General features: G+C 38.7%; 1 protein-coding gene across 2 annotated transcripts in view; it reads left to right on the top strand.

The window, feature by feature from the left end:
- Positions 1-7,907: 7,907 nt before the first annotated feature.
- Positions 7,908-18,823, top strand: part of GLRA2 (glycine receptor alpha 2) — a 128,278-nt gene continuing 117,362 nt past the window's right edge. For both annotated transcript variants that reach the window (XM_065675734.1, XM_065675733.1), the window contains exons 1-2: positions 7,908-7,975; positions 10,126-10,259. In XM_065675734.1, the coding sequence (XP_065531806.1) occupies positions 7,908-7,975; positions 10,126-10,259 (202 nt within the window). The remainder of the gene's footprint in view (positions 7,976-10,125; positions 10,260-18,823) is intronic.

Genomic DNA, 18,823 nt, shown 5'->3' with positions numbered 1-18,823 from the left:
GTTGTCAGATGAGGTAGAAAAAGCACTTTTGCTTGCAGTAGCTAGTACCATGGAAAAGACAGGGGGAAAGCATTTGTGCATCCCCACACTCACACGCTTGCTCTTGATATTCCTCTCCAGTAAGTGCTAGAGCAAAAAAATAGAAGTGAGAGACACTTCTGTGGCGTGGAAACCCACAAAACCAACTTTTCAGAGCACACATCAGTATTAGTTTTGTGTTGTTGATACTTTATTGCATACTCTATGCTAGTGCTAGAGCATGTTGTTCTGTGACTAAAGAACTTTGCAGTGCAGGTGCCACAGGTGAGTGTCGAAATATCACCTGGGACAAATATTTTCCCCTTTCTGTTCTGGGAGGGTGGTTTAATTTATTTATATTCGTTAAAGTATGTGTCTGCATTTTGGATTTGCTAGGGGACGGCTAATCCTGTTAAGGTAGAACCAGCACAGGGAGGACACACTTAATTATCTAAATCATCTATATTTTGTACTATGATTATTTCCATCATGCATTTCACCAGGCATATAAAATTAAAGTACCAGTTTAAAGAAACTCTTGTAATCCATTTATAAATAAATTAAGCTTTACAGCTTTCCTTCAGTCTGCATTCATGGTTACACCACTTTGAATCTCAGCACCCTTATGGCTAGATCAGATGTCATATTGTAAAGTCTATTTAAAAATGTTATTTTGAATAAGCTTGACACGCATTAAATGGGGTAAAAAATTGTTTTGTTGCAAGCCAGGAAGAATGCATACTTGATTAAATATCAAAGACCAAAATTTACAAAATAATACCATCAGAACAGAAGCAAGTTCAGCTTACAAGTATTAAGGGAAGACATGATTAAACTGATTATGATGCTCAGCATTACTCATTGATACTATATAATTCTGCTGTCTGCTGAAGTCTCTAATCTACTGTAAAAGTAAGATATTTGGTTCATGGGTTAATATATAACATCTGGAACAAAATAATTACTGCAAATGAAATTGAGAAGTGTGACAGAATTTTCATGCATTTATACACATACATATTAGAATCAAGTGTTCACTAGGTAAATCATATTAATACAACTCTTTGGTAGTCATCCCATCAAACATACATTAGATAAATCTTTTGCATAGCTCTTTCTTGCTTCTGTTTCTGTTGTAACTCAAAAAAATCAAAATACTAAAGCTGAATGAATGTTGGTCAGACACTGAGTTTGGCTACCAAATTCTAAGAAATTAATGTCCTGCTGATTTTCTGCAAAAACATTCTCTCTCATAGCTGTGGTTAGCTCAGATAAAGTAAACAAAGGAGGTGGGCAGGAGGATATATTTACAATAAATTTGTTGAGTACAGTTTCATATACAGCAAACACAAACATAACAGTTCATATCATTAACTTTTCTTTTGAGTGGCCCCACTTAGTACTGTCAGTTTGTATATGATGTATTTTGTAGAAATTGTAACTGATGATGTTTCTATCCAAGTGAAATTAAACAAGAGTTTTCAATAGTTTTCCTGTAGCAATGATGATCTAGACAAAAGCCCAGACACATAGACAGGAACAAGAACTGATCTCACAGCTGACTCAACTATACTTTGGGTATAAGTGTGCAGAAGTAAACAAGGTTATTTGTTGTTTCCTGGAAGCTGTTATTTTTTGGTCTCCGGAAAGCGGGCAATGGATAGCACCCTGTCGATTCATGCCACCTTCTCTGCCTTCTGACTATCATAAACTGAAGTAGCACAGTTCAGAGAGGGAGAAATCCATTGCTGAAACAGGTTTGGAACCAATTCTGGCTATTAGGGTCTCTTCTACATAAGCCAGCCAGTATTTCCAGGTAAGAAGGTTCTGATTTTGCCAGAGAAGACTCAAAAAGCAAGGCAAGGCACCCGTTTAATGTTTAAGACTGGGTTTTTTTCATCATGAGTAGAGGCTGCCTTTGGTGGAAGGGTCCTCTTGGGATATTCTCTTGAAACACATCACATATAATACATGTTGTCTTAGCAATTTAAGCCATAAATGACACCTAAGTGCTAGGAATTATTCAGATTCATATCTAAATTGCCAGAAGACAATATGAAAGGAGAGATAAGAAGAATTTTGTGATGTTTCTGAATACTATTTTTCCTCCTGCTTGAGTATCTGCCAGCCTCTCGCAGTATGAACCACATACTGGGACTCAAGGTTGACAACTGAACGAGTAGCTCTCTTTAACATTTTTTCCTCCTCCTCCTCCACAAGGAGATCTGGACATGCTGAAGTACATATAACTTTATATTCCTATTTTCCCTTTATTTCCAATGTCATCTTATTCCAAAAGCCAGCTATTTCCATTTTATTTGTGTGAAATTCTTCCCTGTTCTGTAATGGCTTCACTGGTACCATCTGAAGAGTAGAGAGCTATAAATCACCTAAATAGGTCTCGTGGCATAGGAAGTTCTTGGGAAAACCAGAAATCTGATGGTAATGCCAGAAACCAAAAGCTGAACTCATGTGAGCCAACCAGGAAAACTGAAGTAACTCCCTATGTAATGAAATTGTAAAACTATCAAACAAGAACAAATTTTTGAATGAGTTTTAGTGTATTCTTTATTTTTTATCTTTGCAGTGTAAAGAAATTAGACTGGCAAATGATATTAAAGGCACTTTATAATACAAAGAAATATAGGCATATATTATAAATTATTATATATGTAATATATAATATATATTCAAATGTTCAGAAAGTAAAATTCAGATGCAAGAAGTAAACTGAGTACAAAATTATATTTACAATATGTAATTCCATTCAAGAGAAATTATGTCCTCTCTCCAGCTGTGCTCATTATTATTTAAAAGCAAAAACTATGTGATAGAGAACAATAAGGACTTCTATATATTTTTGTTGAAGTTTTGAGATACTTAGGCAAGTAATATGAAAAAGAAAGAAGGATGTGAAAATATTTTGAATATACACAAAATAAAGCTGTACTGACAAATGCTTTGTGGTATCTGTTAACGTCAGATATAAAAATGTTACATATATATATATATGTATATGTTTACAAATTATGTAAACATAATTTGTTTTCACATTGAAAAATGAGCTATTGCCTTGTCCTAACATAACTAAGGCTATCACTCTTAGTCACTGAAAGAGACTTCTTATTAACAGAGTTCTCAGATTTAAAGAGAAAGAGGATTAATTTACAGATTTTGATCCTTTACATAATTTGTTATGGTGCAGTTTAAAAACCAGGCCAGTTGGTTTCTTATCCTTAACTCATAATGCAGTCATGTTAGATTGCCTTCAGGTTTTTGCTTTGGCTTTTTTACCTTCACTGTAATTGGATGTTTTACATAGACGGTACTCTTTATTAATTTATATTTGGCAGTTTATTGAAATACACTTGGCATTGTTAACAAACATCCAACAATTATGATAATCTGACATACCATTTTGAAAGTTATATTGAATTTTCTCTTCTTATAGACACTAACTGCATATTTGAAGTGATGTATTTTGTTTCCTTAGAGCGTGTTTCTGGATCACTTATTTATCATCATTTGAGAAAGCGGTATGATCTTATTTCTTCCATTTCGTAGATTTCCAAAAAAGCATACACAGTGCAAGCAAATGTAAATTATGTGCCATCAACTGTTATAAAACCACTTACATGAAAACAGGGTGATTCTGTCCTATTTTCTGCCCAGTAGTTAGGGCTTAAGAAACTCAGGTGGAATAGAGAAATGACTGAATTAATTCTTACTTGAAATAATATACCACATTTTGTATTATTATCAAGCTTTGCTATATGCCTGGGGAACCAAAGGGATGTGTTATTCAGTCTCTTCACCAGAGGAGCAGCATTTCCCTCTTATCTTCCTTCACATCCCAGTGCCATTTTACTACAAGCCTCCCCATCCCATCCCTTGACTCCCATTCATTTGCCACACTTCTGCAGTTAGAAATGTGTTGTGGGAGATAAGAAATGAATGACACTGGAAAGAATCACATCCATGCAACTCGATGTACACAGCTCATCCAGAAACTGCTGCACACCAGTGGTTGTACTCCTCATAGCTCTGGCTCCTTCAGCGGAAGGGGACCCTGGGAAGTGTGGTGTACATTTCTGCAAAGTGCTTCCAAATGGTCCCCTTGTCTGCAGAACTGTGAATCATCCCTCACCATTGGGCGTGCATTTAATAGACACTCAAGTTGTGGATGAATGACAGCTTAGATACAGTACTCAAAAAACCTATACATATTTTTTTTCTTTGTTAATAGAAGTAGGATGAGGAAGCACTGTTGCAAAAATGACTGACATCAAAAATTTTCTTATGCATGTGTTAATTAATAGAAAAGTGGTGAAGGATGTACTGAAATCTGGCCCTTCCCTACCGCCCTTCCAGATATAGATGGGAGTTTGACCTAAATCCCTCTGATTAGAGGAAATAGTTGCTTTGAGCCCTCAAAATTTCAAGAAGAGAGCTATTTGAGTGACTGTTGCTGTTACTTAAGTTAGTATCAGTAAAGCACTATTTTCAGCCCTTAATAATTAAGTTTTGCTTGGCACTTCCATGTAACCACCATGTGGAGCAACATGTCACTGAAGCCTCCAGGCATTTGGAGGTGTAAGGAATGATGGAGTAGATACTCAAAATTTTCGTTATTACATCTCTTACCATATTTTTACAACCCCAACCCCAATTAAGGGCATATTATGTTGAAGAACTTCTTGCAACTTTCATTCAGCTTAGGGATATAGCTAGTTAGCATTTCAAATATCAGTGAAGCACAGAAAATGGCTGCTAGCAGCTAAATCTTGGAAAGCAGACTTCCAAGTAAGTTTTCTTTAGTTAGATAGCTTACAGAAATGTTCAGTTACTTTCTCCAACAAAAAAAAGAAGAAAGACAATGAACATTTATGGGTCTTTTAAAAGCATGTCACATCCAAAACCCATGTTAACACCTTCACTGGAAAGACACCTGCAGTACTCAGTGAGTTCTGCATTAGGAACTCTTGTGAGCAGTCCTGAGATTCCCCACGCTTTTAAGCAGGTGGCAGTGTAGGTTAGAGAGACATAGATTTTTCCTGCAGCTGATAGAAATTGTTGCTTTTCAATTTCTCCATTTATCTTAACCCAAGGTAACGATATACAGCATTTTTATTGCGCGCCTTTCTAGATGGGAACAGGCACAAATTTTGAAAAGTATGTCTTTGTTGATTCAAAACTATTCTATTATTTCTAGATGCAGCTTTATGAGCTTTATTTCTCAGAGCGAGACAATGCAGTAAGAGACATAACAACCTCTCTTTAATATGTCAGTAGGAGGACCTATCTTCTGAAGGGGTTAGAGGATGTTACAGTGCAGTGATGCAGCACCAACCCTCAATGTTTACTGTTAAACACTGTCAGTTTTAATAAAAACAAATTCTGTGGCCTTTCTTCTGCTGGACCTTCATTTATACTATTGACTCAGCAGGAAAGACAACAGATTTAACTTATATTTGTATGTTTGGACTGATTTTTCCAGTTATTTTAATCTTTTGTGCATAAGATGTTTTAATATTTAGCATTTGCACCTATGAATAGCAAGTAGATTTTCTTTTTCAGATAGGTCCCACACTATTAAACTAAAATAAACAAACAAAATGCAGCAACTGAGTTTCATTTAACGAACAGCAAGTGGCTTTGATCTCTTGCTAATGCGAGAGTAGAACATCTCCCTTTCAGAAGCAATTTTTGAAGATGACTACAAACATACTCAAAGTACCTGTCATGGAGAAGCAGGTTCTTTTACTTGGGAGGTAGAAGAAATGTGTGTGTGTGTGCAAATACTTTTGTGAAAGTGAAGCAGTGTTCAGGTGGACACATTCCCAGACAGGAGAATACAGCTGGACCTAAAACTGAAGAAAAACGGTAACTTACTTATTTTGGGAGTGCAGGATGGGTAAAAAAGACAACTTCTTTGCAGGCATAGGTTTCCAGATTGTTGAAACAGATTTAATTATGATTTACACAAAATTTAGTCTTTTCCAGTAGGAAGCAACTGAACTGATGAGGAAGCATCCTGCCTTGTGTCAGGGTGTTGCAGAGTGCGCAGAACCAGAGGGTAAACAGTAGTGGGAGGGAGGGAAAACCATGGTGGAAGCAGAAGAAAAACCATTTTATATTCCCTGAACATCATGAGATAGGAATTGTCAGCTGCCCATTTAAACCCATGTGACCAAAATGCTTTAAGGATTGTAGTGTGTTCAGCAGTTTCTACAGTCACCGCATGTGCTTCAGAGGGGCAAGTTATTCTCTTCCTCCTCTTTAACAACGTGACTCCTCAGTGACATCTTGGGTTTAACAGGAGAACGTGTAACTGAGCAACAGGGAAGCCTTGAGGGAAGGACATGGGACTGAGACTTTGGAGAATGGCAAAGCTGGGCCTCATCCCTGCTCCATCACTGCCCATCTGTGGGGTCTTGTGTAACTATATTCCTGTTCCAACTCCCTGTGTTCAAAAAGAGAAGTATCTCCTTCCAATGTGTTGGGGTATGGAGATTGAAACATCCCCTTGTAAGATGCCTGCCATTATCTTCTTCTCTAAACCATGGGGAAGAGAAATAAAATGAATTGGAAATGGAAACTACACAATCTTGCCTCTTTGGTATCTCCACAAACTCCCCAGAGACTCCTCCTCACACTCCTCCTCACACCCCTCCTCACACCCACTCGGGCCTTTTCGGAGCAGCTCCCAAGACAGGAGCCAGCTCCTGCAGCAGGGACATTCTTCTCTGTGGGAGCTCCTTCCTACCTCCTCTCTCCAAGGAAGCAGAGGTCTTCCTCTCCCCTTTCCCGCTCACCACAGATACCTGGCAGAAGGCGGCACCTCCCTAAGGGGCGCGACATGGCGCCCTGCGCGAACCCCACGGACAGAGGGACGGCGCACACGGAAAGCCCCTCACCTCCCCACGGCACACCCGCGCAGATACCCCTCCTCGCACGTTGCAGCACACGCGGAGACACCATCACACACAACCCCCTGCTCACACACCACACACGCACACGCACACGCACACGCACACCAGCACCAGGAGCCCCCGGGGCGCACACACGCGGACACAGACACACGCACTCACCGACCTCCACTCGCTAGTCCACCACCACCACCACCATCACCACCTCACACCGACCAGGCGCATGCGCAGTGGAGGGCTCGGAGCTGTCCGAGTACTGAATTTCTAGCGCGGCGCGCTCCCGCCCGCCTCATTCCAGCACAGGCGCCGGGGTTCCCCGCGGCCCCCGCCCGCTCCATCCCTCCCTCCCTTCATCCTTCCTTCTATCCCTTCCTCCCTTCCTCCCTGCACCCCCCCCCCGCCCCCCCCCCCGGCAGCGCCGACGCCTCCCTGCCCAAAGAGGGGAAAAACAGACCGAACCAGTAGCCCAGGCACCAGTCATAAATACTAATTTTCAAGGCGAAAGGGGAATAAAATGTACCAGCAACAGAACGGCTCTCAGTGCTATTCCCTTTTTCGTGATGCTCCTTGAATAGCTGGGTTTCCTCTTCTTTCCTCTTTCTTTCTTCTTTTTTATTTTTTTTAATTTCCTTTTTTTTTTTTATTTTTAAAATTTCCTCCCCCCCCCCCCCCCCCCCCAATCACCAAAAGCTAGGCGGGGGAACAACCAGTTCTGGTGCTTTGTCTGTTTCATGCTGGCTGCTGGAGATGATCCTAGGCTTGACCTGACCATGAGTCCGAGGACTGCCACTTCTTTTTTACCCCCAGTTTGTAGATATCCAGACTTTCTCTTCCTGATTGTCAAGAAAATTAAATTATTGCTGAATTTGGGAATCTAAGCAGCACCAGCTTACTTTTTCCCTGCATCTCTCTGGAATCGTTTCTGGGATATTTTCCAAATCATCACAGAAAGCAGGAGGAATGAACCGGCAGCTAGTGAAAATTTTGACAACCTTGTTTGCGTTTTTCTTAGAGACAAGCCACTTCAGGTAGGTGATACAACTCTGTGTGGTGATATTTGTGAAAAGGTTGTGGAAATCATAACTATAAAGATACTATGTCACATTACCTAGTTTGTTTGCTGTATTTGAGAGTATTTCACGTTAATTCTGTATAGGCTATCCTTTTTACACTTGGAGACTCGTTGCTTGGTAACAAATACAAAAAATAATAATCTCAAGTTTTTTACATTTCTCTGGTTCAAAGACATGTTTTTTTCACTGAGTACTAATATAGCTAAAAGCATTTTCTTCAGTTTTTCTTCCAAAATGCAAATTCTCTGTTCCCACTGGAGGTTGTTTAGGAAGTTGCTTTGGTTCTCCCCTCTTCAAGCTTTGGAAATGATTGCACCAGTTTTGTCGGGCATGTAGTTATTTGAAATTACAGCATCAGCCCTCTGATTTTGGGAAAACCCTGGATCAGATCAGTATTGTGTTCACTTAAAGTGCCAGCACACACAATTCTTGTTTTGAAATTTTCTCAACATTTCGTTAGCTTTTGCTTCAGCTACTGACTTTTTGCTATACGGAGCAAACAGGTCAGTCCTATTAACCAAAACACCATCTCAGCTGAGATTCATTATTATGCTGTATGCTGCTGTATATCTACGTGTACACAGATAAAGTGGGTTTATATGAATGATGAGGTATATACATACAGTGACAGAGTGTTCATATCCATGAATCTGGGATCCCAATGCAAGTCATAACTAATGAGCTTTGAATGAAAACACACGTAATTTGTATAGGAACAACCCAAATACATGCACTGGATTAATTTGCAGGTTTTATCTTAGGTGAATGGGTTTAGGATATGAGTGGACAATATTATGTATTAGCAATTAAAGATATTTTATAATAATACTGTGTCATTAGCAAAAACAAAAAGAAGCAACTGCCCCCTGTAAATAGAACCTGAAAAAACATGGGGAAACACACTGTGAGAATTTACTATCACTTTGCCTTTTAAAAGTTCCAGTGCTTCTATAAAGAGATAAAGGTTTGCTATTTGCTTCTCATTTCAGATAGATATTTATATAATTTTTTTAGACTTGTGCACAGATGCATGACCCCCCCCCCCCCCCCCCCCGAAAAACTCCTGCAACTGACTGGCTCCCTTTGGGCAAATAGATAAATGGAGAGCTAAGAAGACACAGAATTACTTTTAATATAGCTCAAAGATTATGTTGAAGCATAGATACAATGAAATTGGTTATTTAAGAATCAGATAATGCTTTATGATTAAATCTGTGCCTCTACACACCGAATATGACCATTTCATTCTAGTTTATTTTTCCCTAGGGAACAGCCATGGGAAATCCTAAATTCTCTTTCCCTGCATAAATAATGTATTTACAATATGTAATATGTTATGTACAAAGCATTTAACATACATGATATGATACCAGAAGTTTGCTCTTGAATTCTGACAGCAGAGATGTATGTTGAGAGCCTTCATATATATATCAGCTGGTAATAATACTGATAGATTATTTTTCTTGATGTTTACTGATAAAAATCCCCTAAGATCAGATGTGGCTGGCTCTGGAACACTTTTTGCTATGTTGGGGAAGACTCCAGACATTCACTAGCATAAGTCAAACACATGTTGGCTAGAATCTGTACAAAAGGGTTTTTTTTTGCATCTATCTCCTTCTCAACATTAACAAAATCAGTATTTTTCAGTGTTGCTTGGTGTGTGTTACCAGCTGTTGTTTGCAAGTTTAAGACTACCTCAAACCCAGTGTTAATATATACTTTTAACAGCATACATGCAATAAAAACAATGATAAGAAATAAGATCTCAAAGTCCCTGTAAGATTGCTCTAGACATAAAGATGAAAAGTAAATTGAAACTTCTAAAGTCTTAAAGCTGTAATGAATTTCTTTTTAAAGCTGAGGGTTGTTTGCATGCTTGTTTGTTTGTTTCTGAATAACAAATCGTCCATACATATTACCTTAAGCTCATTTTTATTTCTAGAATAAAGTTTTCAGATTAAAAATAGACTATATAGTTCTATAAAAATAATAATTGCTACATTCACTGGATTGAGAAAATTTTATTTGCTGTTATAATTTCTCCATAACTTGAATACAATGCAAGCTAAATATTAGCTAATCATGACTAATAATTTATTTAGGGCAACTTTCTGTAAAGAACATGATTCAAGATCTGGAAAATCCCCCTCACAGACCCTGTCTCCTTCAGATTTTTTGGACAAATTGATGGGAAGGACATCGGGGTATGATGCTAGAATCAGGCCAAATTTTAAAGGTAAGATTTTAAGACTTCCAATTAATTAAGCAATTACATTTTGGGCAAATTATAGGTTTAAGGGGTTTACTTCTGGGTTCTAATTCTCTTTCCAATAACTTCAGTTTTCCAGTGTGATAGTGGAGATCGGCTAACCCATGGGGAGGACTAGGAGAGCAGTGTAGGTAGTATGGGTCCGGAGCTTGAAAAACCTCTTTTCCTGTGGCGGTAATGTTTAGCTGTCAGAGGATGCTTCTGAAGATTCTGCTAATTCCATGTAGTAAATAGAATTCTAGTTCCACACTAAAAACATTGAGATAACTTGTTCCTGAAATTTTTATCTGTGAAGACAATATCTTTTAACACCTCCATGCTGAACTGTCGTGTACTTTATAGCAGTGTCTGAAGAAAAGGTCTATGCTTTCATTCAACTCTTTCTCCAAAGTACAGAGATAGGCCTCAAGGTGCGCACACAGAAAATTTTATCCTACGAATGCTGATTGAATGATAAAAACCAATTTCTCAGTATCCCTACAACATATAAAAATAATATTTTGTTTTTCACTTTCGTAACTCCCCCCTTTTCTTCCAAAATTTGCCCTGAGCTGTGGAGAGTCACCACCATCCAGCACAAACAAGGCTGTGGACTGGAGACCTCTTTTGCAACCATTACTATTCATAGCAAGTTTTCCTTGCTGTAGTCTTGTAAATCCCTATGGAAGTGAGCACAGAATGAGTTATGGCTTTCAGGGAAAGGAATTGAGAAAGAAGTTTTCATTGCAAACATTTTAACATTTCTGGGAAGCTCTGTAATTCTGTGAAACTGGCTCTTCTATGCCAGTTTAAAGCTTAGAATGTGGTTTTACTTTGAAAACTGATAAAATGCTTCCTTAACAAATCTGATGCTAATGTACATTTGCACTCTAATCTCTCAGCTTTGGTCACCAAAATTAATGTTTTCCTGTACTGAGCCATGTTAGCAGTGCTGTGAAAGTTGATAACAACTGGAAAAACCCCGTCATTTCTTAGCTAGTGAATGAACTGTTAGGAAAGAAGCTTGCATGTCAATTAGAAAAACGCTTAATTAAATTTAGATCAAAGATTAGTTTCTTCTCTCTGTTCCACATGTGCAAATTACAAGATTTGGAACAAAGTGCCTGTTTTGGCTGCTTGCTTATGGAGTTCCCAAACTGGAGTCCACATTAGCTTGTAGTAACTAAGCAAGAATTAGGCCCTCATATTCATTTTGTGCATTTGTATATTAGTGAAGTCTTAGAGAATGCAAATAAAGGCAGAAATTCCCTGAATTGAGAAAGGTAGCAATCATTAAAAACTTATTCCTGCTCTTTACATGAAAGGGGCACTAAACCAAGACTTCTGCTTCATCTCTTGTAGCTCAGATTAAATCAGGAATAGTAACAGTCCCTGTACATAGAATGACTTAAAGACCGCACTTTATTGCTCCCCAGTACGTGCCTTAAAACCGTTCCATGAAAAACACAGGAGGAGACAGATTCAAAGCTTTGCTGTCAGGATGTTCAAGCAGGTAGAGCAGGTATGGTGCGCACGATGTGTGCATGCTGAACTGTTTGACAGACACTGCTGCTCTTCAAGTCTCACAGTTTCTTTGTGTTCCCAAAGTGAAGCTGCTCCTGATGACACCTATGAACGCTTAATGGCAAAGAATATGCTGTTTCTGATTTTTGATTTATTTTTTTTATTGTCACTTTTCAGAGCAGGACAGTAATTTGCAGCAGTGTGAAGTGACAAACACATCTTCAGGTTTTTTTTCCTAACTTCACATCTCTGAGCTCTAGCATAAGTCTCGGTCTTCTGGGGAGGGGGTCTGAATGGTTTTCTTGTTCTTTGCTATGTTCCCTTGAAGGGTATTTTATACCTGAGAGTTCAAAACTAGAGTTAAGTCATGAAGTTTTGAACTTTGCAACACCCATAAAAACCTTGTCAGCTGATAACCATTTTTAATCAGTAATGATGCACACCCATGTTCTAGTTGCCTAAGTCTTGTTAACTTTTTAAAGAAATTGAAACTACTTTTGTGCTCTAGACTGCATATTTATTCTTTTTAAAGAATAAGAAGTACAGCTGCAAAGAGGATAAAATAAATCTGTCTTGCATGGAGTTCAGTATTATAAAAGTTTTTTTTGTACTGAGTTTTATTGTGACCATAATACAAATTGTTTCAGTTTCTAACCTTCGTTAATCTCTTTGAGATCTTTTGGAGGATATAGGGTATTGTACAATACTGATAGTCTAAATCATATAAATGGATGGATGTATGAAATGTGGAATTACCTAATTTATAACACTTTTCGCATTTTAAGGCAAGAACTTTTAAACACAAAAGAGCTTCACAGGAACAATGGTTTAGACTAGGGGTCTGCTATGTGGTTTTGCATGTAGTCTCGGGCTAATATTTATTTTCTACATTTCACAAAAGACATGTATCAACACAGTTGTGCCATTGCTCATGCATTTATCTAGCATTTTCTGCTTTAGATCAGTTACATAGACTTCTCTGAGCTCACTGTAGGAGTTTCAAAGTATCAGAAAAGTCTGATTTCATGGAAAGGCAACTAGGTAGAACCCATACCACCGATTTTACAATAATGAAATATACTTTTATGACTAGTCTGAATTACTGGAAAACTACATCTCTTTGATTGATTTATGGACTAAAGGCTACACATTCTAAAAAGAGAGGAAAATGCTACTTACTGGAACAAGGTGTTTTATCCAGATAAAGTACTTCGTCATTAGTTATTGCTTTTCCCTAACTTGCTCTTGCAAATCAGAAAATTCAAGAAGATAGTGGGAGAGCAACAGGTGAATATATAAAAGTTCAAACATCAGCAACGGTTTATTTTGTTGGGTTTTGTTTTTTTGGGGGGTTTTGTTAGGTTGTTTTTTAAATGAAAGTACTGTATACTGAAATATACTGGAAGATCCTTTCTTTTTTTGTATCTTTCTGTCTTACACAATCATTTGAAAGCAGAGGACTGGATTTCTGGTTCTTCATACACCAAGCAGTCAGATACAAAATGACCAGGCACTAAGAGGGACTGTTCCCCTGATGAGCAGCCACAGAGAAGTGACAGAGTGACAGCTCTCAAAATTGCCTTTCTTTAATCACTGTGAGATACTTAATGCATTTTTTTCATCTTACATTTACCGTTTATTGAATCTGAGTAGGCTAATAATTTGTGTAAGAACACAGAGGGGAACATTTTTAAATGTAAATATGAAGACTGCAATTTAATACTAGTTGAAATCCCTGAGAGCCTTTCTGTTGACAGCAAATATGCGCTTATGGTCGTATGAGTTGCTTTGCTGTTTCTTCTTCAGTTATAACATCAGTCGAGCAAGATTTCTGCAAAACAATAAAACATGAAACCTGCATGATGTACTTTTTACCTGATTATTATCAATGTTATATCTTTTTTAGTGGTAAAAAACAACAGCCACAAATCAGAGTGATGTATTTTAATTTCTCTACTGCTTATTTTGCTTTCCTCAAGAAAACTAGAAATAGTCATGTAAAGCACCTGTGCTATAAAACTAGCCAGGAATGTGCTTTCTCATTGGTAGAAACCAGAGATGGTGAAGTGGTATCTCAGATTAGTGTGTATTCAGTTCAGGCTCCCTCAAGAGCACTGTGTGTAATGCCATGATACAAGAGATCAATCTGCAACTTAATCACAACATGAGATGGGGGGCTAATGGAAAGTCAGCTTGAATTTAAAATTTCCTAGCAGCTGTTGACCTTCAGAGATTACTAAATTATTTCCACTTTTTAACACCTTCATCTTCTCAACCCACTTAAAATCTAAACATCAGCTAGAACTTATCAGATAGAGAAAACCTTCTCTATAGGCATTACTACATTCTTTATACCAAATACTTTATGTAGTACACTGGCTGTCATGCAGCGAGTGGAGAGAAGTGGAGTTTGTCACCAAAAGCTCAAGAAGCTTATTATATTTGGTATGAAAAAAGTTTGCAATGAAGAGGATAGTAATTTTCTCCTGTGTTGAATTTTCATTCTATGTTTTAACTGCTTTCTTTCACACTAAGTAATTTGCTAAGGAATATTCTGATTTCTATGGAGGTACGTGGAGAGGTGCAGCAACAATGCCAATTAATGTTACTCTTATCACTGGATGATGCAATGCAGTGTGAATTAACTTGCTCAAAAGCTGCTGTTTCTGAACTCAGAGAAGACTTGTTAGGGAGTGCAGTGACCGTAGTTGTAAAAGATTAGTCTGTAATTACAGTAGTGTAATGTCATTTTCATGCTGAGTCAGTGGGTTTATATCTGAATAATAAACACGTGGACTTTACTGAAAATTAGCTTAACAACTGTTACAGGAAATGGCTTATGCACTTTAATACCTTAACTCCTTGGCAGCAAGGGTCAGTTTATCCATATGTTCGAGCTCATTGTTTACTTATTTGGCCCCTGAGTTGACCAGTAATGAAATCCTTAAAAAAGCATGAATGGAAACCACTGAATGACATTTAAGGCTGAAATTACTGGCATCAGGCTTAATAAATGAAAGCAGCTTCTATGTACATCATGAGAAGAGGAACTGTCCACAGAAGCTGACCTTAATCTAATGTGATACTTTACAATAAAACCTGTTAGAAAAACAACCTGTAAAATGCATAGAAGTTGAAAAGCATAGCTAAGATAGGTTGTGGGACTGCAGTGATCCATTCTCCAGTGGTTAACAACATTCTTAAAGGCAGACTTCAGTTGCTAACAACTCCTGAACATGAAGTCAAATGCAGGGAGTATACTGTACTGGGCTATTTTCCACACAGTTCAAAGGCTCAAAGGACCATATCCAATGGAGACTCAAATCCAATTCAGGCATGATGGCATGTAGTAAGGAAGTGCATGCTATTGGTGCATTCTTATTGTAGGCCATGGGATAAAGGTTCATTGTAGGAGAAGGGAGGCTACCTGGACAGTTTTTGGATGTGGCCAAGGCCATTGCACTCCCTAAATACAGGTTGCTTGGAATGTGCAAGCTTCCATTATTTGGAAAGTGTGCTTCTGGTTTATTTTCTGCCTTGAAACACATCTACAACTTTACACTGCTTTCACATGAAACTGTGTATGCACATCTCACTACACAGTTAGATGTTGCATGAGGATCCTTCCTAACAGGATATTGGGTTTGTTTGGTTTTGCTTCATTTTTCTTCCACTGAAAAGATGTAGCTAAGGAAATGATGTTCAGTCCCTGCCTTAGGTATGGACTTTTTCATGCAGAAACCTTTTTACCTCAATTATGCAAGGATCCTTTTAACTGTTTTACTTTTAAAATTGTTCATAAAGAGTGATGTGAAACTTATCCTTCTCCTTCTCTTTCTTTAATTTCATGTTCTTTCCCAGAACATGAGTAGGCTGGGGAAATTGCATGGCTAGTTAAGCTGTGTCTAGACTTCTAGACAAATGAGGCTAGACAGCAAGACCAAGCAGCCCCCCTGATTATCTACATTGCTTAGCCGTTTTCTGATTCCCTGGATCCCTTTCTGAGCTTCCTGCAGCCAGCTCCTCCAAAGCAAGTCAGAAAGGTTGTGAGCACGTAGCAGTGTAAAGCACAATCTAACCAATGCTGCTTGGCATCCAAGCTGAGGAACTGTCCTGGTCTTCTTTTATATTTAAAAGGTTAGCCACACTGATCTTTATCGTATTTGTATGTTGCCTTTCTTGCAGAACCAATGATTTAATTAAGAGATATCAATGGATTTGGCTGTTGTCATGGAATACTGCTGTGCTGCTGCATAAACTTTCAAGAGAATTTATGAAAAACAAATGTCAAAGCAGAGCCAAAGAACTTTGATATCAAAGCAGGAGACACTATTGTTTTTATCATGTTCTAATTTAATCAAGGGTTTTTTATCACATCTGTTGTCATGTTTATATTTAAATTTTCTATACAGCTAAAGCCAATGCCCTTGGGTCACTCATTAAGCATCTTATGTTTTGGAAAATATGAAATTTAAATATAGAATATATAAAAGCATGTACACTTAATTTACCAAAAATGTACACATATTTAAACTGCAAATCTATTACATACAGTGCTACAGTAACTACGAATATGTATACATAAAAGAGAAATATGCAGTTTTATTAGGCAGCTTAATTTATTTATTTTTTCCCTCTGGAAATATGAATATAAATCTCTGATTAAGGCAATAGAAAATGTATGTTTGATGGTTCAACTTCAAAATATGCATTTCATAGTCTCACAGAAATGAGTGATCTTAACAGTCTGCAAAGAAGAGCTCCCCTAAATGATGCAGACAGGGCAGTACAGGGTCTGGCAGAGCTCTAAGATTAAGAGTGCACAATGTCTGGCATAAATAGTGACCTGCCAATGTTACAAAGCCCAAGTCCATAGCTTAAATTCAAAATTTACAGACATATAAAAACTCTGATTCTAGAAACCATGAAGATCTGAGGAGTACAGTTCATGACAGAAAAGTGCCATTCACCAAGTATTCTGTTACTTAGAAGTGATAAATTAGAGCAGCCCAGTGGCTTATCTAAACTGTGCCAGCTACCAGCAACCATCAAGTGTTGGAAGATCACGAAGACGCATTGATTGTTCCTTATGCCTCAGCTACATAGTAGCAGCTGGGAAGGATGGGAGCATAAAGGCTTCATGAACCAATAAAAGATAGAAGCTTTTAAAACTGAACATAGGTGGAATATAAATCCACAAACAAACAAACAAACAAACAATTCCCCCTGGAATTACCAACTTACCTACTCTGTAACCCTGGAAGTGCATTACTGTTTTTCCTCGTATTCTCTTGGTTCTGCTCCTGAGTGTGCCCAGAACTGCTGCAGGCTGCCTTGGCACTCACATCCCTTCCAAGCCAAATCCAGGTTGTTTGATTGGAACCAGATAATCTTAAGGTCTTTTGCAGCCCTAACAATTCTATGATTCCATGATTTTATGATTCTATGATGAGGCACTGTTCCACCTTCGTTTTTCTGTATGGAACAGGTATCTCAGAGCCTGCTTTTTATTTATTCCCCAGGAAAGGGATTCCTCTCAGGGTGGGATTTCTCTCAGGGTGGATCAGTGGGCACTTAAAAATCTCACAAATACAAAACAGTGTCTATGGGTGGCCAGCCTTCCTCTACAATACACAGAAGATTTTTGGTCATTTCCCCTCAGCTTGAAGGGTTCTGCATCTGATTCAAGGGACTATAAATGATTCTGTGTGGCCCATTTTGAAGCATTATGATTACTGGAATAATTATTACTTCATTTTCCAGGAAAACCACAGCCTAGGAGGTACAAGTTTGCATCCCTTCAATCTGAGGCAGGCATAGAAGTCCTAGAAAGGACTCTTTCTACATGAAATGTCTCAATGTTTTGTTATTGCCTGCAAAACTGGCAGTATTTTAGATGGAAAAACTGATATTCTTGACTGATTTTTTGAAGTAAGGTTGTACATTTTGACTTTGTGGAGAATGGTCTGAGTAGTGGATTTTGAACGAGGTGCCTCAACCTTGCTGAGAAGCAAGGTTTCAGAAGGGCCCTCAAAGAGCCCATTGTAAATTATTTGCTCTCTGCAAGTGGTACCCCACTGTGCTGAAGCACTGATCCCTGAGGGACACCACTCGTTACCGGTCTCCAGCCGGACATCGAGCCATTGACCACAACTCTTTGTGTGCGGCCGTCCAGCCAGTTCTTTATCCACCGAGTGGTCCATCCATCAAATTGATATCTCTCCAATTTAGAGAGAAGGATGTCGTGTGGGACAGTGTCAAATGCTTTGCACAAGTCCAGGTAGATGACATCAGCTGCTTTACCCTTATCCACCAATTCTGTAGCCCCATCATAGAAGGCCACCAAATTGGTCAGGCAGGATTTCCCCTTAGTGAAGCCATGCTGGCTGCCACCAAGCACCTTGTTGTTTTTCATGTGCCTTATCATGCTGTCCAGGAGAACGTGCTCCAAGATTTTGCCAGGCACAGAGGTGAGACTGACTGGTCTGTAATTCCCCGGGTCTTCCATTTTCCCCTTCTTGAAAATGGGGGTTATATTTCCCTTTTTCCAGTCATCAGGAACTTCACCTGACTGCCATGATTTTTCAAATACAATGGCCAGCGGCTTAGCAACTTCATTCGCCAGCTCCTTCAGGACCCGCGGATGGATTCCATCAGGTCCCACGGACTTGAGCGCGTTCAGGTTTTGAAGATGGTCTCGAACCAGATCCTCTCCTACAGTGGGCCCAAGGTCTTCATTCTCACAGTCCCTGCGTCTACCTTCTAAGACTTGGGTGGCGTGGTCAGAGCCTTTGCCAGTGAAGACCGAGGCGAAGAAGTCATTCAGAACCTCAGCCTTCTCCAAATCCTGTGTAGCCAGTTCTCCCGAAAGCTTCCTCAGGGGGCCTATTTTGTCCCTAGTCTGTTTTTTGTTTGCTACATACCTGTAGAATCCCTTCCTGTTATCCTTAACATCCTTGGCTAGGTTTAATTCTAACTGGACATTTTATATATAGGAAGAACTGATGACTGAAAAAATCCTGGTGAAA

Source organism: Lathamus discolor, chromosome 4 (assembly GCF_037157495.1).
Source record: "Lathamus discolor isolate bLatDis1 chromosome 4, bLatDis1.hap1, whole genome shotgun sequence".
In the NCBI taxonomy this organism is placed as follows: Eukaryota; Metazoa; Chordata; class Aves; order Psittaciformes; family Psittacidae; genus Lathamus; species Lathamus discolor.
This window is presented reverse-complemented; position numbering and strand designations above follow the sequence as displayed.